At 44.1% G+C, this 24,415-nt stretch overlaps 1 protein-coding gene across 2 annotated transcripts in view; it reads right to left on the bottom strand.

The window, feature by feature from the left end:
* The window catches only part of DENND11 (DENN domain containing 11), a 39,983-nt gene extending 18,205 nt beyond the window's left edge, over window positions 1–21,778 (bottom strand). For both annotated transcript variants that reach the window (XM_040345712.1, XM_040345711.1), the window contains exons 1-7: window positions 21,455–21,778; window positions 7,113–7,212; window positions 6,303–6,461; window positions 5,505–5,658; window positions 2,657–2,795; window positions 1,905–2,036; window positions 372–522 (exon numbers count right to left, since the gene is read on the bottom strand). In XM_040345712.1, the coding sequence (XP_040201646.1) occupies window positions 372–522; window positions 1,905–2,036; window positions 2,657–2,795; window positions 5,505–5,658; window positions 6,303–6,461; window positions 7,113–7,212; window positions 21,455–21,665 (1,046 nt within the window). In that variant the 5' untranslated portion in view covers window positions 21,666–21,778. The remainder of the gene's footprint in view (window positions 1–371; window positions 523–1,904; window positions 2,037–2,656; window positions 2,796–5,504; window positions 5,659–6,302; window positions 6,462–7,112; window positions 7,213–21,454) is intronic.
* Between the last annotated feature and the right edge of the window lie 2,637 nt (window positions 21,779–24,415).

Here is a 24,415-nt window from a genome sequence, read left to right as displayed (position 1 = left end):
TCATTGGCCTTATGACTCATCCCCCATCTCTTCCTGGCAAACTTAGAGTGAGAGAGAGAGCTGTGCATGATGTCATTTTTTTACTAAACAGGAAGTGGGCTGTATAAGGTATTTACTGTCAGAAAAAATAAAATATGTACTATCCAAAAGTTAAAACAATAAGCGCAGAAGATTCAATAGATGGAAATATGTAAACATGACTAAAGGTCCCCTTTAAAGATCACCCTCCTGCTACGCCCTTGTACAGCAGCACCTCTACTTCATCCAAATTATGATAGAAATCAAATAACCATGTCTGATAACTGTGGATGAACATCAGCAGCTCTCCCTGCCTGAAGGAGGAGGACCAAAAAATAAAAAGTATCAGTCACCGTTGGTCATTGAGCCGTCGGTATTTCTCTTTATCAGCGCTGTTGATCCTCAGCAGTGGCTGCAGACATTCCAGGTGAGTCTTCACATTCTGGTTGTCTACATAGACATCATAGAGTTCTTGCTTCTGCTCAAAGATCTTCTCTGTAGTACCTGAGGACAATAATCAGAAGATGGAGTCAACTGAGTGGGTCACAAGTCACCACAGATCAAGGCAACCAAACAGTGTAGAACACTAGCCCAACTGTATTAGAATTTTCCACATCTGCAGTGATGAGATCCAATGCCAGACACAGTTGTCCCATATCCTTAAGATAACCACCAAATCTTTACTTCTTAAAATCAACTTTATAGCACCATCTGCCAAACCCAGCTCCTCCTCTGTCTCTTCCTTTAATGCATTTTACCCCAAGAGGAAGTTAATCATATAAGGTTAGGAGCTCTCATGGCTAGAGATTTATATATACACATAATAATCAGAATTCCTAGAATGCTGTACATTTTTTATCAATTAAGAAAATGGGAAGTAAAAGAAACCCAAATCAATATTTGGTGTGATCACCCTTTGCCTTCAAACCAGCATCAATTATTTTAGGCTGATTTTACACTTAGGAGATTTAAGTGCTTTTGCATAAAAAAAAAAAAAAAAAACACACCCGAAAAGCTCAAAAAATGGTTCCCCTTAAAAATTCTATGTATGTGTTCACACTGCGATGGTGCACTTGCATTGCGGTGTAAGAAATCCTGCTTGCCGCATTTTTTAGAGCATGTTTGGTGAGTTAAACGCACCAAAAACGCTCATCCCCATTGAAATAATGTGAAATGCCTCAAAAACGCACACGCCAAGTTGTGGAGCAGTTTTTTTGTTATATGCTTTAAAAACTGCAAAAATGCTCCATGAATGCATAGGCGTTTTACAGGCAGTTTTGATGCCAACCAGTGTGAAAGTGTGCACGTAATGCTTGTGCACAGTTTTTGAAGGAACTCGGCAGGTAGGTTGTTCCAAACATTTTGGAGAACCAACCTCAGATCTTTGTGAATGTAGGCTGTCTCTTCATGTAATATCAGAGAGACTTGATGCCGAGATGAAGGCTCTGGGGGGCCAAACCATCACTTCCAGAACGCCTTGTTCTTTACACTGAAGATGGTTCTTAATGACATTGGCTGTATGTTTGGGGTTGTTTTCCTGCTGCAGAATAAATCTGGGGCCAATCACATGCCTCCCTGATGGTATGGCATGATGGATAAGTATCTGCCTGTATTTCTCAGCATTGAGACACCATTGATCCTGACAAAATCTCCAACTTCTTTTGTAGACCTGCAGCTCCGAACCTCCACCATGCTTTACTGTTGACTGCAGACACTCATTGTACTGCTCTCCAGCCTTCCAGCAAACAAACTGCCTTCTGGTACAGCCAAATATTCAAAAGCGATTCATCAGTCCAGTGCACCTGCTGCTATTTTTCTGCCCCCCAATTCCTATGTTTTCGGTTAGCCTTGTTTTTACTTCAGGAGGTAAGACTGTAGATACTCACATGCCACGTAGGACACCTCATCATCGAGGGTCTCTATGTCCGCTACATTTACATAGAAGAAAGGCTTTGCCTCTGGAGCTGTGGCTCCCACACCCGGTAAAGTGACATTTGCAAGACAGCAACAGCAATAAACTGTACAGAAGAGAACAGAAGTATATATGTTAGTATTGTTTTTTTCATTATTTTGTTCAAATGTTCTAAACTACACAGGTTCAATTAATCAGCAGAAGATGAGTCTAATATACAAAATATAAAACTATACAACGCAGTATGCCAAATCAAGCAATTGTTCCAATTACTGGTTATGAGAATATGTTATAGGCTTACAATGAGCCCCAGTGTCTTCTTTGAGAGGAAGAACTAAGCTCACAGCTTCCAGAGGAATTTTGGACCGAAATTTAAAACAAAGCTTAGGAACATTCAGAAACTATGGCAAATTGTGGACAAGACTTTCTGCAACCCAGGCACCCACTCCCCTTCCCATGGAACAGTCATCTGTCTCCACAGAAATTCACATCAAATTACAAAACGCATGTGGGCAGCCTCCCCAGCAACAACTTCAACAACTTTGGGTTTAAGTTTAAGTTTAATCCCTGCCCAGATTTTTTGCAGGTCTAAACGGATGTGTGTGGGGGGAGGGGTGTTAAAATGTATGTTCTCCTAGCGAAAAACAAGGATTGATCATATGATTATGCTAAAGAGAGAACCTTGCATTTAACATTTGATGTGAAAAGGTAGTTTATTGCCGTTACCTCTGTAGCACACCACTCCCACAGGAGGAGGGGAGAAGATCAAGATTCGCTTCCGTAATAACGCAAACTTCCACAGGATGAAGATCTGCTCTCCAAAGAACTTAATGAACTGAGACATGCAACCAGCAGGGTGAGTAATCTGCAATCAAAAAGGAAGGAATTAGCCATTGTCATAGATCCGAGCATTTGTAAGTGCTGCCATCTTGTGTGTACAATGTAATATCTGCAGCCCAAGATTAGCTGGTGGTGGAGTCCTAGTAACATCAGTGACTGTCCACCTACCGCTCTGCCCATAGAGACGAACTGACAGCACAGAACCTTCCTGTGTCATGCCTAGAGTGGCGTTTTGCAGAACAAATGTTAACTTAGGGTTATGTGACTACAACACTTTCACTCCTAGAAGGCAAAGAAAATTTTATGACCTGACAAGTACATTTTTTTAATTTACAATAAAAACCCTATTCCAGCCCAAGTCTTACACACACACACACACACACACACACACACACACACACACACACACTTTCCCTTACCTATCCTTATAACCACTCCCCCCCCCCTTACCCTATAAAGCCAGATATACTCATCTAAGCCCCCGTCCAGGTTCCTAGCTATTGTCACAATTCAAGTCACTGCAAATCTGGCAGTGCCAATAAAGCCAGAGAGTTTACTGGTCACCATTCAACCCCATAATGCCTTTGTCCTCTTTGGGAACCTGAGAGGATCCCATCCACTGGACAGCCAATAGACAATGTCTAGGCCATGCAGGCATTTAAGTGGGCACAGGAGGAAGGACCCAAGCAGAAACACATGTGACCTTAAAGTGGATGTAAACCCTATTTTTTTGTTGCTGTCAAAATGTAGAGTATAAGATTTCCTATCGTCTGTGCCCAGTCTTGCCACAAAGAGTTAATCCAGCTCTGAGCAATCCTCTTAATTTTTCAGTGAGATAAACAAACAAACAGGAAAAAAACTTTTGTCCGTTCTTCCCCCTTGCTGTGAGTGACAGGTTATTTACATATTTCATGCACTAGCCTGAGACAGGCATTATTTTTTTTAATTCCCACACCTTTTCTGAAGTCATGTGGTTACTTTTCTGGATTTTGAGTGGATGTTCGTAATCATAGCAGAATTTAGTGTAAGGAATACACAGGAGAAAATGCATGTTGACAAGGGGAGTGTAGAGGTGGGCGGGGAGTCAACCGACATCACAACTCCACCCACTGAGCTCCAGACAACAGACCCACCCACAGAATCTGCAGTTCTTCAGTTCTTATAACAGACAGGGGAAACATTTGACAGATGAGGATACATGCAGGAGGCATGTATATCCTTATAGATCAGCATTATGGCAGTAGTTTAGAAAGGATGAGAGTGGGCTTACATCCACTTTAAGGCTAATAAAGAAAAAAAGGGGTGGGGGGCATTTAGACAGAGAATGTTATTCCGAGTGTAGCTTTTATTTGTAGGAATGGACATTTTTGAACATACTATGGGTTGCTCTACTGAACTATGGCTTTATTGCACTGTCAATTTAAAATGGACCTAAACTCATAGTGAAGATTTGCTATGTTATTGGGAACATAAAAATGTTAATTGGGCCCAAGTACTAAAAATATATTATATATATATATATATATATATATATATATATATATATATATATATATATATATATATATATATATATATAAAAAAAGTTGCAGTATGAGATCCAACATCCCTTGCTAAAGGAACTGATAAAGGAAGCAAAGTCCTGCTTCCACCAAGATCGATATCCCCACACAGACACAGAGTGCAGAACAATTGTAAGCATTGCAAGTCAGTAATGAGGAAAATATCAGCTGCAGGGAGACCCCAGGTAACACTAGTGACAAGTCCTTTGCCCCATTTGCCTTTTTTTCTGGGCAATGCTCCCAGAGTTCAGGTTCTCTTTATTGCATATATTGTTGATGTATCTTAAAGTAAGAGGACCCATTCACAGCTTTGCATATTGACAAGCTTTTCTTGAAGTGTGTTTTACTGAAATCAATGCAAATACATTGAAAATGCATTAAAATGCCTACCATTTTTATCTATACATTTCAAACATTTAACGTCAAAACAGTTCTACGCCCTAACCGGTCTAAAAGGATCTAACTGTTCTATACTGTCCAGGACGTGCAAAACATTTTTTTTAACAAGACCTGATGAAGAGGGCCCCCTGGGAACCCTGAGAGGTGTTGGCTTTACAATTTATACAACGCCATATAAAATTATTTTCTGGACCCAACACTTTAATTCACACAACCCCCAGCAGAAAAAAAAACAAAAACAAACACACACGACTAATAGACGCCTGCAAAATTACACATGTAGTATAACTGCCTACATTCCCCCTTCCTCTTTGTGCTCCACTAATCCACCCAGTACTACACAAATGCCACTAAGCAACTCATGTTTAACGCAAAGTCACACCCCTTTGTCACCAGGACCAACCAATCACTTATGACAAAAACTTTCACTGTATTGTTCATTTAAGCACCAGACACTTCATTTTGCTTGCAATGTTCCACAGACTGCGTTTTCCTAGAATGTTCTCTCCACCCCATACATGACATTCTATTTGCTGGTTTTTAACAACATCGCACACCACCCCCAAAATAAAATGTAACACTTTAGAACAGATGCTTTGACAAGATCCGGTGTCTAGTCACTTTCTTTTCTGTCCGATTTCTGCAATTGCAAATCTGAAATCTGCATTTTCAGTGTCTCCACCACAAAAATCTATAACACTTGGAATTCAAGACTGAGCATAAATTAACTGAAAAAAAACCCACACATGCTAACAGGATATGAAGAGTCTAACCTTCATCTCCGGGTACAGATGCTTGTGTACTGTGGACAACCAGTGTACCGTAGGCTGGCAGGCCTGGGCATTGACCCCTGGGGGCAGGATTCCCTTCTTGTCTTCATAGAAGGCCTCTAATGGAGTGTAGTGACCGGGTATTTCTAGCTGGTGCCTGAGGGGGAATAAGATATTATGTTTAAGTTCCATAAATAAATACAGTAGTAACAGAATGGTTATCAAAATTGTTCTGGGGCCATAACATAGTTCACAATTGGTAAACCTTAAATCCTAGACACCTCTAACTGTAACCCATCACAAGGTCACTTGCCTGAGCCAGTTAAATAGTAGAACACAAAAAAGGATAAAAGAAACCAGTGTCAAGAGGAGTCCCATATGAAGTCTGTAAACAATGATTAAAGTTGAAAAAAAAAAAAAGGTCTACACAAATTTTTTCAGACTTTATTTGGGAGGGAGAGACCTTTGTTAGGCTGTATTTCTGTCTTGTCTTCCCAACAGGGACACGTCACCTCACATCCTGATCCAGTTACTGATGCCATTTAAAGGAGACGCACAGCCAACACTCGTTTGGTTGTACTTCTCCTGTGGAATACAGGAGTGCAGTTCATTCTGCACTCGTGTGACCCGTTTTTAGCAGACAGCAGGCTAAAACCCGCTGTCTGCCGACGTCACAGAGCCAGTCCAGGCTCTATAAAGATTGCACCTATACGCTTGGGATCCGCCCACATACCAGGACCGGCACCCAGCCCCTTTGAGTTTCTATCCCAAAAACCCTCACCCCACTTTAGACAATCTTACCGAACTTGGTTCTCCAGAAAGTGCATGTAGCGATAAAGCAGTGTATAGGAAGGGGACAGTATACCAACAGACTTCATTCGCGCGCCTCTCTCCAGCTCACTCTCCACCGGCATGTTGGCAAAGCAAGCCAGGCCAAAAAAGCTGCCTTTCCGAAAGTAACTAAAAGGGGAAAATAAAAATAGACAATGGACCAAGGAAAGCAAATGCAAGATCTACTATATGAGAAAATAAAAACAAACACCCCCCCCCCCCCCCAATAAAAAATATTAAATATCCTTTACACCAGTGGTTCTCAACCTGGGGGTCGGGACCCCCTCGGGGGTCAAATGATGATTTGCCAGGGGTCACCAAATCCTGGGCTGTTCCTGAAACCCGCTATGTACTCCCAGGAAGGGAGATAATAAGAGGGGGAGGAACAAAGAAAAAGGGAGAGAAAGGAAAAAAAGAGAGAGCAAGAAAGACAGTTAGAGGGAGGGATGGGTGAAAAAACAAGGAATTAGGATAGAGAGAGATGAAATGGAAATAAAGTTGAACAAAGAAAGAGAGGTACATCCTAAAATGTACTATAAGGGGTTTTAATACTGTACGAGTGGAAAGCACTCAGGGAGCGCTAAATGTCAACGGGTTAGGGGCGCAAATTACTTTTCTTGCCTTGGGTAGCCCACGCTATAAAAATAATTTAATAACAATTAATAATTTTACTGTTAGGGGTCCCTACAACTTGGGAAATTTTATCAAGGGTTAAGAACCACTGCTTTACACCTTTAATAAGAATATGTTCTAAAAAGGTTATTTTTAAGACCAACTTACATGAAATCAGACTGTACCCTGTGAGATCCGCTGGCCATCGATTTAAATTCCACCCCTTCCAAGTCCATGTCTTGGGGCAGACACCATTCCACAATATTTCCTGTGGACAGAACACAACAACCAGTCAGTTAGATCCCATCCCATCTGATAAAGCTACAGAGCTTTATGAATGAAAATGCTAATCAAAAAATGTAAAAATAATTTTCTTCCTCCTTGGATACTGGGGAAAAACAGACAAGCATGCATGATACCCCCCTCACTAGTCATGGATAACATCATGTACAATTATGGTTGGGAGCCAGTAAAAAACAAGCCACGTTTTTAGGCTCTGCCCCCTCCAAGTAGTTTGTCTCCATGTTGATGGGTACAAGGGCCTCTCCCCCAAAACCCTGGCCGGTGGTTGTGGGGGGTCTGAGGGCAGGGGGTTTATCAGAATAGTGGTGGCGGGCGTCGTGATTGAGGATGGATCTACACCGGGGGACATTGTTTTTTATTTTAATAAAGAAATTGTCAAAAAACAGGCTGTTTTTATTAGACATTTTTTTGGGTGAATGAGTACTACTCAATCACATGGAGGGGCAGGATTTGGGGGCCCCCCTTGTAAAAAGGGGGGGTTTAGATTCCGATAAGTCCCCTGCATGCAGACCCCCACAACTACCAGCCAGGGTTGTGGGGAAAAGGTGCTTTGCTAAAGAACCATGAGCAAATTTATGTCTTTATGTCTTGTTGGAGGAGCACTTACTTGACAGGCATTTAGCAAGCTTTTGAAACCTTTATCAAACATTTGTGTTTATGAAGCCTAGCAGTCATTAAAGCAGGGCTTGACAAATTTGCTTTGAATCTAGGAGCCAGCTAGTAAAAGTTAGGAGCCAGTGTTTTTTTTTTAACCACTTGCCTACTGGTTACTTTCACCTCCTTCCTGCCCAGGCCAGTTTTCAGCGCTGTCACACTTTTTTTTTGCACACAAATGGTTTTCTTTTGGTGGTATTTAATCAAGATGTAGAGGTAATCCTACAAAAGGGTGTCTGAAGGAATCGATACCTTAATAAAAAGGCTAGCAAATATTATATAGCTGAACAAAAAGGTATTCAACCTCCTAGGACAATAGCAAAAAACTAAGGCATAAGGTGGGGTCATACAGGGACTCACTTGAACTTATTTTTATTTGCCAGTGTCCCAACCTCCTGTAGGCAGCAATATAACCCAACGGTGTCCCTCAAAAGGAAGATAAAGAAAAACATTTCATATATCACAGTTTACCAGTCATCAGATGTGGTGGCTGTATTAGCTCCCCCTATTGTCAGCTGATGAGCCTTCCAGTAACACACTTCCTGTCCTGGGGTGACAACTCACTCACTGCATTTTGTTTTCTGAAAGCAGCAGTAGCATTGTTACTTTGGGACAGAGCTACAGATCCCCTCTCTCCTCTCTATAACCAAGCGGGAGGGAGAGTAGTTCTGTAGTCGGAGAGAACAATATAACCGAAAACAGACAGCACAGGACCGTATCAGCTGACATGATTTCTGGCAGGATCTACAGACAGGCATTTATACCACTGGAAGAATTTGTTTCATATTGAATCCTTGTTATTAAAGTGTTACTAAACCCATACTGTAACAGTAAAATCAGTCTGTATATGCAGTAAAGCATTTGTGTAAAAAGGCTGTTTGAGCCTCTCTTCTCTGATCCTCCCCTTCTTCCACAGTCCCCAAACCATCACCTGACAGTACAGAGCTTTGGGGGCATTCTGCCCATGCTCAGTTTGGGCATTGCTAGAATTGAGGGTGCATGTGATCGGCACAGGGCCAATTAGCACTTTCAATAAGAGGGTCAAGACTCGTGCAGCCTCATAGGACAGTCAGAGGAGAACTCCTCCTACACGCTTTAACCAGACACTGACAGAAGTCACAAGACTGCTATATACTGCTGATGGTAAAAGGTATTTGGCAACTGTGCAAATGGTGCTCGAGGGCATTTTCCTTTAAACATGCACTGAAAAAAAATGGTTGCCCAATATAAAAAGATTTCTCTTTATGGTCAGCCTCCACATATCAGCTGAAAGTTTAAATCAGCCTTGACCTGCAAAGCATTTGCTTTACAAGGAGATAGGCAGGACAGGAATGTACAAGACAGAAAACGGGTGACCGATGTACTCCAGGGAAGAGGTAGTTGCCGGTTTTGGAATGCATTGGCACCATCCATGTGCTTTCTATGCAACCACATGGCACAGGCTGGGTTACCAGAGTATGCTTTTTATTGTATCAGCAAGTAAAAAAAAAAAAAAAATTATATTTAGTGCCTAAATGCACCAAGATGCTATCTTTCAATACACATGTAAGAAGTATAAAAGGCAATACTACTTCATAGAAAGCCTCTTCCTTTCTCAGAAAGTCATCCCGGAGCTGTGAGTCACGGGCCGAGGAGGAAGCAGGAACCGGCTGCAATCAGGTCACCATAACTCTAGTAAACATTAATACTGACAGCTTTAAAATGTCATCGCAGGACAGATCCGCAATGGCAATCAAGACCTATTCAGTCAGCGCAAAACACACAACCCTGAGCAAACAGCCTTCAAATGATTGCAGCCAGTATAGATGACGGCTGATTGGTTGTTTTTTTAAAGACAACCTGTCAGGAGGCTACCATTGCTGATCACCTTTTTTTAAATTCTAGTTGCCTGGCTGTTAAAAGGAGAAGATCACATTTTGAAGGAAAAAAATGTAATATGCACATAGTTTTGCAAAAAAAAATATTGCATTTATTTATTTTTCCCGCGGGAGCCCGGAATCCATTGTACCCTTGATCAGCAAATCACTGGTACAATGCCAGGTTCCTGCAGACTCTCAGTAAAGCTGTCTGCTTGTACTTCCAATATGGGCAGACAGTTACTAAAGAGCAGGAAGATCAATGAACTAAGAGTGCTCATCGGTGCTCTTGCAGTTCATCAAGAACTACAAGCCGTCTGCTGCAATGGCAGATGGCGATTGTAGTCCATTCACAGAACTCTTGGAATAAAATGATGCGGCCATGGGGGCAGAGCCCCTCATGGCTACACTGCTTTTAAAAGTTAAGCTATTCCTCTTTTTTTTAACAAAAAGGTGAAATGTACATCTTCTTGCAGGTAAAAAATAAATAAATGCTCTCTTTTATTTATTTTTTAATAGGACCCTAGAAAGTAAAGCAATGCAGAGCTCTTGCAGACTGTCAGTGTAAGCGGTCTGCTGTACTTCATAGCATCAATGAACTACATAGGAGAGCTCAACAGCGCCTGGTACTTCATTGAGAACTTGTAGTTCTTACATTCACAGAACTCTGAATGAATGATGCGACCAGGTGGGCAGAGACCCGCACAGCCGCATTTTTTAATGCTACTGCAGGAGCCACTCGCTGGCACAAGGGGGGCTGCTGCAACAGTAACATGTAACATCCTGAAAACAGAGAAGATCCCCCGCCCGCTGTCACTTAGGGAGGGGTGAGCAGGGATGATTGCTAGAGCATGTTACACCCTAAATATGGGTGCAACATGCTCCCAAAAAGTCCTTCACCAGTTCCTGTTCGCCACTGGCATCTGCTGGGTACCAGTCTTCCTTGCCCAGTACAGGATGACGCGACTCCAGTGCATGCACAGCAGTCAAGTCATCCTAGTTCGCAGAAACAGTGCTAATGATGTAAGCCAGAGAAGACAACAAGCAGGTAGGTGTATTTTATTGCAGAAAAGACATGGTCTCGTCTGCACTAAAAAGCCTGTCTGCCCAGTGGCAGCAGAAATGTTAGTTCTGCTTTAATCGGAAAAGACAAAATTGCTAGTGTGCAGTTTTTGATAAACATTGTGGGGTTCACATACTATACAATATAAATGCATTTATTTTTTTATACATCTATACACACACACTACATTTTTTTATGCCGATTAACCAGAAGTGAGAATGTTAACACTGGCCAGCAGGGACCAGCCTGAATTTGATCCATGTGTGGCCACTGTGGTTGAACAGAATTCGATCTACTTATGGACTTCTGGTCACCTGCCCTGTGGATATTATATATATATATATATATATAATGGATTACACTCTCACCTCAGGTGAACCAAGCACCAGAGACTAAAACACAATACAAGGAATGGAAAGGTTTTTTCCATCTCTGCATCTTTACTTACATGCCACAAAGGGCAAAACGAATGAACACACACACACTGGCTTTGTATTCTACAGTATTTTCTTCATGTAACACTTGTACAGTGTAGTCACTGCCTTTTTTTCCCTTACTGGATAAGTGCCAGTAAAGGCCAAGGCATGTAGATAACAATTTTCTTTGTGACTTAATCGCGCATTTAAGCGTGTGTGAATGTACTCATGTGGTCAGGACTGAATAAACTTAAATGGGTTGTAAAAGGTACAATTTTTCCCTAAATATCTTCCTTTACCTTCGTGCAGTCCTCCTTCACTTACCTTGGACTACAGGAAAGTCAGGACGCCCACTAACACAGTTCCTTTCTCTATCTGCAACGTAGAGAGCATCCTGACTCTCCTGTAGTCCAAGGTAGGGGGTTGGACTGCCCTGCCATTTTAGCGCTTTAAAAAAAATGAGATGGGCAGTCAAACTAAAAGCTGCATAAATTCCAGTAAATGTACCCTAGTTTGTGGACGCTATAACTTTTGAGCAAACCAATAAATATATGCTCATTGAATTTATTTATTTTTTTACCTGCGATACATTTTGGCCTAAATGTGACAAAAAAAAATTTAGTTTATTGGATTTGGTTGCTTTTAACCACTTAAGGACCGCCTCCTGCAGATATACGTCGGCAGAATGGCACGGCTGGGCACAAGCACGTACCTGTACGTCCTCTAAGTGCCCAGCCGTGGGTCGCGGGCACGCGCCCGCGACCCGGTCTGAAGCTCCGTGACCGCGGCCGCGATCGGTCCCCGGAGCTGAAGAACGGGGAGAGGTGTGTGTAAACACAGCTTCCCCGTTCTTTACTGTGGCGCAGTCATTGATCTGTGTTCCCTGATATAGGGAAAGACAATCAACGATGTCACACGTCCAGGCCCGCCCCCCTACAGTTAGAAACACAGATGAGGTCACACTTAACCCCTAAAGCGCCCCCTAGTGGTTAACTCCCAAACTGCAATTGTCATTTTCACAGTAAACAAGGCATTTTTAATGCATTTTTTGCTGTGAAAATGACAATGGTCCCAAAAATGTGTCAAAATTGTCTGCCATAATGTCGCAGTCACAAAATAAAACACTGATCGCCGCCATTAGTAGTAGTAAAAAAAAATAAAAAAATTATAAAAATGCAATAAAAAACTGTTCCCTATTTTGTAAACACTATTAATTTTGCGCAAACCAATCAATAAACGCTTATTGTGATTTTTTTTTTACCAAAAATAGGTAGAAGAATACGTATTGGCCTAAACTGAGGAAAACATTTTTTTTATATATATATTTTTGGGGGATATTATAGCAAAAAGTAAAAAATATTGAATTTTTTTAAAAATGGTCGCTCTATTTTTGTTTATAGCGCAAAAAATAAAAACCGCAGAGGTGATCAAATACCACCAAAAGAAAGCTCTATTTGTAGGAAAAAAAGGACGCCAATTTTATTTGGGAGCCACGCCGCACGACCGCGCAATTGTCAGTTAAAGCGACGCAGTGCCGAATCGCAAAAACTGTCCGGGTCCTTTACCTGCCTAAAGGTCCAGGTTTTAAGTGGTTAATTGGCAGGGTTTTTTTTTTCAAATTACCACCAAAAGAAAGCTCTATTTGTGGGGGGAAAAAAAGGATGCAAATTTAGTTTGTGTAAAGTATTGCATGACCGCTCAGTGTCAAATTGTAAGAAGTGCTCTGGTCATTAGGGGGGTAAAATCTTCCCGGGCCGGTGGTTAAAGGATACAACTACTCCTTACGTTCAGAAAAATCCATAACGCAGGCCTTTATGTTGCGCCAATGGCTTGGAAGGAGACATTTGACCACACTACACCCACTATCTTGAAGAACACTAAGGCCGCTTTCATACTGGGGGGCAGGGGGTCCGTTAGCGGCAAAGCGTGTTAGTTTAAGCGGGTTAAAAGAAATGGGTTAAAAGCAGCGCTGCCCATTCATTGCAATGGGGAGGTGTAGGAGCACTGTTGTGGGAAATGCATTTTATACACAGATCTAGTTGAACCTTTGCTTTTAAAGGTCAAAAACCAAAGCCAGCAATCTTGCCTGCTGAGATAAGATCCACAGAGAGTGTTTACAACCAGTCTGGCAAGACCAATAAGCTTGCACTGAGGATGAATGCTAGTCAAGTACAGTCACTGCACAGCATTGCTAATCCGGAAGCATATCCTGAATATAAGCAAATATGGTTATTGTTTAAGTACATCATAAATAATAATTAGTCTTAGGACAGTCTGATCTAATAATTGACATTTACAACATGTACACATAAAGAACTAAAAAAAGAAAAAAATCCCTTAGATTTGTCACTGTCAGCAGGACAGGGTTGTGTGATCTCTGATCCAGGTATGGCCGCCTCCTCCAGGCCAGTCGCCTGCATTCATAGGAAACAGCTGCCAGATAAAGGACAGGTAGAACGAGTCATAAGACAGGTAACACGTGTACCATGACACGCCCTGGCAGATGGGGAGGCACAGCACGCTCTCCACACCATGGGGGACAATTACAGGATTAATTCTGACATGTTAAACAAGATAACGCAGAAGGCTGTTAAATGAACAGGTTTTACATTATCTGCCACTGTACCTAACTCCAGGCAAGTAGAGAAATGCAGAGGGAACCGTTTGGGTTATAATTCTGTTCAGCCAGGCTCCGCCCCTGACCTCCCTTTTCTTTCCCGCAGCCATACACCTGTTCCAGCACATGATTGTTTAGGGAAGGAGCAGCAGGATACCAAAAATGTACCTTTCCATCTGTAAAGCAGGCCATAGATACGCCAACCAGTGGTTGCAATCAGTGTTGATGGGGGAATCCCTTCTGCAGAGTTATTGTGTTCACCAGGGAGAAGAACACTGATTATTGCTAGTGGCTATAGCCGCTGGCAATAATCACATGCTGAAAAATCCAACATGCTGGTTGTACCAAGGACAATCGATGGACCGACTTGGGTATATTTAGCCCGACCATAGATGGCTCGAATCTTGGCAGGTCCCTGCTGAACTGACCAATAGTTGACCTGTCTATGGCATGTTATACGATCCTGTGCTCTGTGCAAAGGTTTTGCACAGAGCAGCCCCGATCCTCCTTTACTGGGGTCCCCCGCCAAAGCACCTGGGCCCTCCTCTTCATTGGGTGCCCCCACAGAGAACCACTTTTCATGGGGGCACCTGTGCAGGCAAACTCCTGAGTGAGTCCTGCTGCTGTGTCCATTGACACAGAAAGCAGGACTTGGCCCTGCCCCTGTCTACCATGTCACTGGATTTGATTGACAGCAGCAGGAGCCAATGGCTCCTGCAGCTATCAATCTATCCAATGAGGACCCAAGACAGCGGCTGGAGCTGCTGGGCTCAGGCTCGTCGCTGGAAAGATCGGGTTCAGGTAAGTAAAATGTGGGCTCTGGAGGGCAGCTGCAGCACGGGTTTTTCACCTTAATACAAAGAATAGTGTCTTTTCCAGCCGCCTATATGTGGTTTCATCCGCAAATTAATCTAGAATTTAGGAGCCAGCTTGGACACGAGAAGTGTTCAAGGAGAGCTATAGAGAACCCATGGAGGTCTTTCAGGTGTTGACACAGAACTAAAAGGGGAGACCATTCATTGCAGGAGAGACATGCTACATTCCTTCTGCAATAAAACTTACCTGCCTTTTTAGTTCTCATTTGTACCTCCATCGATCAACTTGGGTACAAACAGCATGTCATTCAGTGTAAATAGCACCCCAATGCATTATACAGTAGAGCCAACACACTTTAGCACACCACAAAAATGGTACCGTTGCATTGTGGTGCGCAGCATTGTTAAAGTGTCAGTCTAAAGCATGGGTCTTCAAATTCCGCCCCTCCAGTTAAGGAACTACAATTCCCATCATGCCTAGTCATGTCTGTGAATGTCAGTGTGTTACAATGCCTCATGGGATGTGTAGTTCTACAAGCTGGAGGGCCGTCGTTTAAGGGATCCCTGGCTAAAGCTTGAAAATGGCCAACACCAAATTTGGTTTATGTCAAGCAGATAACAATGGGCACTATGATACACGAGAAACCTAGAGCTATCCCTGACAAAACTAATTTTCCATTACATTGGGGGAGGGAATTGGTAAGTTTATAAAAATAAAAAGGTTGTTTACAGTCTTTTCAGCTCATAGGAAGCTACAAGGACACTGCATTTATGGCAGGATCATCAGGTATATTTTGTAATGTTCTCCGTCTGAATCAAGAGAAGTAATGCAGCATATAGTTTAAAATATATATAAATGGCGCCAACACAGGACCCGGCGTGGGAGGAGGCTAAGTACTCAGCAGACTCCTCCCACAAACACAGGCTAGCCTTCGGCCAGCCTTTACACATATATTTTTTTTTTTTTTTTTTTTTTAAACCCCAACATATTTTGTAACTATTCATTTCGGTTGATTCTCTTATGTTGCAGAAAAGGAAGGTCGGAATGAAAGTCTTTCTGCGGTCTATAATACACGAGTTTTGTTTTTATGGAAAGGGGAACTTTCTGTACTCTAATATGACACGATTAGTAATGCGAACAATCGCGCTATTTGAGTGAAGTTTGAGTAAAAAATGTTTCCATTTAAGGCAGCTGTATTGGAATGTCAGTCAGAGAAGAGAAGCTCATTGACTTCTTTGTGCTGTAAAATTTCACAGCTTTGTTGAATATTTCACAGCATAGACTGACCCATTTTCTGAGAATGGCCTCATATCAGTCACACGGACAACACTGAGCCCTCGCTGTGCTGTAGCATAGATATGCACTTTCCATTTCTGCCATCACAGCTTAAAGTGATTGTAAAGCCCGCAGGTTTATCTTTACCACTTAACCATTCTTCCTCTCTGAGGTTCAATTGTGGGTGGCCGGCAGACATCACTGCTGCCTGACCTGTGCATTGGCTTCCACGCTGCACAGCGAGCACACACCCGCAGTCTATTGTGCACGAAACATGCGGGTACGTCGTTTCGGGCAATAGGGCCGCACTATATATGCGGCCCTATCGCATCGCATATATAGTGCGGCCCTATTGCCCGAAACGACGTACCCGCATGTTGTTTCGTGCACAATAGACTGCGGGTGTGTGCTCGCTGTGTAGCGTGGAAGCCAATGCACAGGTCAGGCAGCAGTGATGTCTGCCGGCCACCCACAATTGCACCTCAGAGAGGAAGAATGGGGATCTGCCTATGTAAACAAAGCAGATCCCCATTCTGACAGGGGAGTACAGAGAGATTGTCTGTTCCTAGTAATCAGGAACAGCGATCTCTCTGTACTTCCAGTCAGAAACACCTCCCTAGGACACACTTAAACCCTTGATCGCCCTTAGTGTTATCCCCTTCCCTGCCAGTGACATTTTTACAGTGATCAGTGCATACTTTTTTGCTCTGATCAATGGCCCCAAAAAAAAAGTGTTCGATCTGTCCGCCGCAGTCAAGAGAAAAAAATAAATAAATAATGCTGATCACTGCCATTACTAGGAAAAACAAATAAAAATGCCATAAATCTATCCCCTATTATGTAGACACTAACTTTTGTGCAAACCAATCAATATATAAGTGTATTTTATTTTTTACCAAATATATGTAGAAGAATACATATTGGCCCAATAAAAATTGTTTATTGGATATGTATTCTAGCAAAAATAAATACATTTTTCTTCAAAATTGATCGCCTTTTGTTTATAGCACAAAAACACACACACACACACACACACACACACACACACACACACACAGGTGATCAAATACCACCAAGACAGACCTTTAACCACTTGCCGACCGGGCATAGCTGAATAACTGCTACAGCGCGGTCAGCTAATTCCGAGAGGGTTTCCTCCCTGGAATCAGGCTTCCCGCATGCACCTGGGAATGTCCGTGGCTGTCGTGATTTCCAGACCTGGCGCATTACGGATAGGGTTAAAGAGCCAATGACAGCCGCCCTTTTACCATGCGTTTGCTCCGTCCAATCACTTGTCAACAATTCAGCGCATGTCCGAATCAGCTCTTCCCCTCATCTCACACTGATCGGTACAATGCGAGAGGAGGGAGCCGATGCAGTAGCACTTGTGGGCTGCATCTGAAGTGCCCACAGCGCTGATCTGTGCCCATCCATGCCTCACTTTGACTGATATTGGAATATTACTCCAAGCTCATTTTATTTTAAAAAATTTGAGCGTTCCTGTTTAATGAATTTGTTTACACCAACGGTTTTACACTATGTGATTGTGAAGCATTTGTCTCTTTTTTGATCATACCATTTGAGTGTTTGATTTACTAAACCTTGAGAGTACAAAATCTGGTGCAGCTGTGCATAGAAACCAATCAGCTTCCAGGTTTGTTTGTCAAAGCTTATTTGAACAAGTGGAATTTAGAAGCCGATTGGCTACCATGCCCAACTGCACCAGATTTTGCAACTAATGGCAGTGACGTCAGCGGAGAGCGGACCTCAGACCGCTGAAAACGGGTCACAGGAGTGCAAACGGATTTGCACTCCTGTGGCCCATAGGAGAAGCCCAGCCTAAAAAGTCCAGGCTGGACTTCTCCTTTAAGGGAGCTGTTCTGCCCGGTCTAGTCCTGACATTTTTAACAGCCCTGCCACACAACACAGCCCTGTCTGACAGGACACTTAATTTTAATCTGCAGCAGTTCAAAAAACAGTTAATGGTCTTGTCCTCCTTCCAACCAGTGAATGGACAGTGAAAAGAGAAGCAGCAAACTAATGAGCTCATCTCCCCATCAGCATGCTCCTTGCACTCTCTCTCCCTCTCATTCTAATATTAGCCATTGACAAGTAGTTTGTCCTTTTTTTGTATTCAGTCAGAGCTGAATCCTCCATCCACACAAATGAGGTGGATGAAGAAATCCCCCCAGCCAGGCCAAAGTACTCTGACAGTGGGATCTGTCCCCTGCAGAACACACTGATCAGTAGCTGCAGTGTATGACTGACAAAAGTTCTCCAACTTGTCTGATCTATTTCAGTTGAACAGACAGCCGCGCACTACTTCGCCTGTACGGGAACTGAAAGATCGATACCAAATCGAGGCACTTAGAAAACTTACTGGACTGCATGTGGTGTGAACTGGCCCTATAGGTTTGGACCCTATGCCTACCTTTATGACAGTGACAGTGGCCAGGCTGGAAGTACAGCATTGTACTGAGCTCAGCTGCACTAAGGACAGAGGGTCTGGTATGGACCTTCTACCCTTAGTGTTGCCCCCGCTGTGCCCCTATTAGGGTTGCCTGAGGCAGTGTCTAATTTAAAAGGGTGGACCTGTAAAGCCTCATACACACGATCGGACTTCCATCGGACAAATCCGTGAATTTTTGTCCAAAGGGTGTTGGCCGTGAACTTGTTCTGCATACAGACGGCAGAACTTTTTCAGCCAACACACACGAAGCTACGTGTTTTTTCTGCTCTTTAGTGCCACCCTTTGGGCAACTTCTGCTAATGATTTCTGATGGTTAGCATTGGTTCGGAGCATGCGTGTTTGTACTCGTGTACACACGATCGGATAATCTGACGGAACACATTTGTTGCCTGACAATTTGAGAGCCTGGCTATCCAACATTTGTTGTCGGAAATTCCGACAACATTTGTCCGATGGAGCATAAAGATGGTCGGATTATCCGACATAACACAACCATCACACAATTGTTGTTGGAATATCCGATCGTGTGTACAGGCCTTAAATCTGACGAGGTTTAAGCACACTGATCTGCGAACTGTGAAAGCCCAACTATTTGTTGTAAATCTTCTGAACATGTGCGTGCAAATTTCCCCTGTCCGCAGAGAACTGCAAAATTCCTGTGTCCAGAAAATAAGGATAGCTGAACTGCATGACATTTAATGGATAGCAGGAATAAGCATGTGCAAGCACAAAACAACTTGTGATTGGCCAAAGCAGCCCAGTTCAGACAGTTGCTGGTCTCTAATCCAAAATAATGGTAGAACGTTTAGCTGTGTTGTTGAGCCCATAATAATGAGCAGGGATGAAGAGAAGATAGACTCGCCAGTTCCTTTTTGAGGTCAGTATACAGTTTCACTTGCACTCCTCAACAGCTGAGAGGAAATAATGACTTACGTACCGCAGATTACTAAACATTCTGTGTGTACAAACTCCACTTATTGTGCTACGCGGCATCCTGCCAAGGAACAAATGACGGGCATGTCTCTGAGACATGGCACTAAAAATACCCCCCCCCCCCATCTAGCGGGCCTATGCAGTGCACTGTTTGTGATCTCACCATGCCCATAGACCTGCTATAGACATGAAGACATCAGAACAGTCCATTGGATTGTGGGGGAGCAGAGGATCAGGTAAGTATTTCGCTTTCTAGTCCCTCTGCAGGGAAAGATAAAATTGCTCAGAGTTCAGCTTTGATGAAATGCCACAAGGTGCCATTACATTAAAGTGGAGCTCCACCCAAAAGCACCACATACTAGCTCATTATGAATTACTTACCTTAGAACAAGGCGTCGGTAACTCACCTGGTCTGCGCCGAGGGAGATGACACGTTGCCTCGGCGTGTCTTCCGTGTATCGCGGCTCCAGCGCTGTGAGTGGCTGGAGCCGCGATGTCGTCACTCCCGCGCGGATTTCTTTCCGGCGTCTGCCGGGCTTTCAGCCAAGAATCACCCGTGCGCATGCGCCACTGCAGCAAGGGCAATATCTCCTAAACCGTACAGGTTTAAAGCGGATGTGTGCTGAAAATAAATTAAAAGCCAGCAGCTACAAATACTGCAGCTGCTAACTTCTAATATCAACACACTTGCCTGTCCTGGAGTCCAGCGCCGTCCGCAGCAGAGGACGAGCGATCGCGCCTCACTCTGCTGCCCCCCGCCATGCTCGGTGAGGGAACCAGGAAGTGAAGCGCTCCGGCTTCACTGCCCGGTTCCCTACGGCGCATGGGCGAGTCACGCTATGCCTGCCGATTGGCTCCCGCTGTGTACTGGGAGCCGCGTGTTCCCAGAACACAACAGGGGGGCGACGTCATGCCCGCAGTCTGAACGAGACTGTGTGGCCGAAAGTGGGTGCAAATACCTGTCTTTAGACCCACCACCCCCCTGAAAGGTGACAAATGTGACACCGGGGGGGGGGTTCAGATCAGCGGGAGTTCCACTTTAGGGTGGAGCTCCGCTTTAAGAGATTTTTTTTGTTACCTTATTGCCTAATTATAGGACTTACCTGTAGGTAAAAGTTAAAAATATGACTATACAACCACTTTAAGCACTCCTTACATGCCACATTTGTCTTTTTTTTTACCTGTAAAAGCGCTCCATCTCCAGCTGTGCGGCGGACAGGGATAGACCGCTTTCACATTCGTACGTCACTGGGGGGGGGGGGGTACCCACTTTTGCTCGACCGCCACCTCCTCTCTCTCCCTGCAATCTCCTGTGACACATCACAAGTCCCAGAAGAGTGCCCGGGCCACTGAGAAGGCACAGCGTGCACTCGGCTGTGAAGCCGCGAGCTATGCCCACACTTGCAATGATGGCGCCGCAGAGAGGAGCGAGGCTTGGGGTGGCTGCATCGCTGAACCATGGGACAGGCAAGTGTCATTCAGCAGCTACACTTAAAAACGAGGGGAACTCCACTTTAATCTTTACTCACAGCACCAGGCTGTGATGCGGGTTGTGTGCTGCAACATGCTAGCCGACCAACTACATCCCTTCATGGAAATGGTATACACTAATGGCAGCAGCTTCCTACAGTAGTACAATGCACACTGCAAAAATGCTTCAAGAAGTTTGGGGAACATAAGGTTGAGGTGTTGACTTGGCCGCCAAATTCTCCAGATGTCAATTCAATCAAGAATCTATGGGAAGTTGTGGAAAAACAAGTCAAATCCATGGAGGCCCCACCTTGCAATTTACAGGACTTAAAGGATCTGCTACTGGCAGCTGGTGCCAGATACCACATCACACCTTGTGGTCCATGCATTGGCAGGTCAGGGATGTTATGACTGACCTACACAGGTTATGTTATGACTGATCGCTGTATAGGCTTTTTTTATTCATTGTAAATAGTATTTATTCTATATACATTTATATAAATGAAAACACACATATAAAATAATAAACTGATAACAGATATATAGAGACACAAACATAGAAAATGATATATTTGACATATATGCCTCTCCTTAGCCTTCCATTGCAGGCCCATGTTGATCCCCCTTTTCCACTCACCGCTCCTGGGATCGAATGTGACCACAAACACAGCCACGATATGGTCGTCTTCCAGCTGAGGCAGAGGGGAGAGCTCTCCGGGCGGCAGTCTCCTCCAGCTGGCCCCATACTTCTTAGGCCACTTTTCCACCTGCTCGGGCTCTGGGGCGGGACTCACCCCGGGCCCCTCGGCCCAGTCGAGCAGCGGAGCCCGGTCCGTCCGCCCGGCCATTCCGCTGAGAGCCGTCAGCAACAGCACTAGCAGCCCGGGCGGCGGAAATCAGGGGGCGGGGCCACTACCTGTAAAAGCGCTCCATCTCCAGCTGTGCGGCGGACGGGGATAGACCGCTTTCACATTCGTACGTCACTTCCGGCCCAGATGCTGAATGTGTCACCCAGAGACACAAAGGGAGATGTCTGCTGACTGATAATGGGCCCATTGTGCCCCCCTGTGTACCAACTGCAGACAACCACTGGGCCCCCAGGAGACCCTCACGTGTGGCCCCTGGGAGCTGGCCTGCCTTCTTCTTGCCAGACACAGCCTGTCTGATGAATTATTGATGAAAACCTATTACAGTGTGAAAAACACAAGACTAGCTCCCTGTGATCCTGGCACACAGGGCTGCAAGCATTAATATATTTATAGACAGCTATTTATAGGGCAAGTTTGTAAATGTCTGTTCTCTATTGGCTGATTTTTATGTAAATCAACTTATTTCTATGTAAAAGAGAATGATATTTGTCATCGGTACATTACAGAGATATAAATCCGGAATGTCCCCATAAGTTAAGGTGACCAGATTTTTTAGCACGCCCTGAGCACCTTCCACTAGTACAGTAGTACTGACCAACTTTATTCCTGCACTGACCTACTTGACCACTGTACTAACCTACCTAATTCCTACGCTGACCACTACACTAACCTACCTGATTCCTACACTGACCACTAACCTACCTGATTCCTATACTGACCACTACACTAACCTACCTGATTCCTACACTGACCACTACACTAACCTACCTGATTCCTACACTGACCACTACACTAACCTACCTGATTCCTACACTGACCACTACACTAACCTACCTGATTCCTACACTGCCCACTACACTAACCTACCCGATTCCTACACTGACCACTGCACTAACCTACCTGATTCCTACACTGACCTACCTGATTCCTACACTGACCACTACACTAACCTACCTGGTTCCTACACTGACCACTTCACTAACCTACCTGATTCCTACACTGACCACTGCACTAACCTACCTGATTCCTACACTGACCACTACACTAACCTACCTGATTCCTATACTGACCACTACACTAACCTACCTGGTTCCTACACTGACCACTTCACTAACCTACCTGATTCCTACACTGACCACTGCACTAACCTACCTGATTCCTACACTGACCACTACACTAACCTACCTGATTCCTATACTGACCAGTGCACTAACCTACCCGATTCCTACACTGACCACTGCACTAACCTACCTGATTCCTACACTGACCTACCTGATTCCTACACTGACCACTCCACTAACCTACCTGATTCCTACACTAACCACTGCACTAACCTACCTGATTCCTACACTGAACACTGCACTAACCTACCTGATTCCTACACTGACCACTGCACTAACCTACCTGATTCCTACACTGACCACTACACTAACCTACCTGATTCCTACACTGACCACTGCGCTGACCTACCTGATTCCTACACTGACCACTACACTAACCCACCTGATTCCTACACTGACCACTGCACTAACCTACCTGATTCCTACACTGACCACTACACTAACCTACCTGATTCCAACACTGACCACTGCGCTGACCTACCTGATTCCTACACTGACCACTACACTAACCCACCTGATTCCTACACTGACCACTGCACTAACCTACCTGATTCCTACACTGACCACTACACTAACCTACCTGATTCCAACACTGACCACTGCGCTGACCTACCTGATTCCTACACTGACCACTGCGCTGACCTACCTGATTCCTACACTGACCACTACACTAACCTACCTGATTCCTACACTGACCACTATGCTAACCTACCTGATTCCTACACTGACCACTACACTAACCTACCTAATTCCTACACTGACCACTACACTGACCTACCTGATCCCTACACTGACCACTACACTAACCTACCTGATTCCTACACTGACCACTACACTGACCTACCTGATCCCTACACTGACCACTACACTAACCTACCTGATTCCTACACTGACCACTGCACTAACCTACCTGATTCCAACACTGACCACTACACTAACCTACCTGATTCCTACACTGACCACTGCACTAACCTACCTGATTCCTACACTAACCACTGCACTAACCTACCTGATTCCTACACTGAACACTACACTAACCTACCTGATTCCTACACTAACCACTACACTAACCTAGCTGATTCCTACACTGACCACTGCACTAACCTACCTGATTCTTACACTGACCACTACACCAGTGTTGCCAACCTACCAGATTGAAATTTACTTACACAACATCTAAAATTTACTGGCACAGCCAAGTACCATATAATATGAGGTCAAACCTAAATACTTTTAAATTGTATGCAATCAGGCAGGCCCTTGCACTACATAGTTGAAAGTAAATCTAAGGGCCAGTTCACACCAGACGCAGTTCTGCATTATTTCTGCACTAGAAATGCATGCCTAGTGTTTTCCATGTATTCCAATGGCTCTAGTTCACACCATGCAGTCAGTTTCTGGTGCAGAAACTGACCGGAAACTGACTGCACTTGTGTGAACTAGAGCCATTGGAATACATGGAAAACACTGTGCATGCATTTTGTGCAGAAAAAAAGCACACGGAACTGCGTCTGGTGTCAACTGGTCCTTAAGGAAGTTGAACAAGAATATGATATAAAGTATGGGCCAGCTTTAGGCCTGATTCACACCTATGCAGTTTTAGTGCTT

The sequence above is a fragment of the Rana temporaria genome, chromosome 3, assembly GCF_905171775.1.
Source record: "Rana temporaria chromosome 3, aRanTem1.1, whole genome shotgun sequence".
Classification (NCBI taxonomy): Eukaryota; Metazoa; Chordata; class Amphibia; order Anura; family Ranidae; genus Rana; species Rana temporaria.
This window is presented reverse-complemented; position numbering and strand designations above follow the sequence as displayed.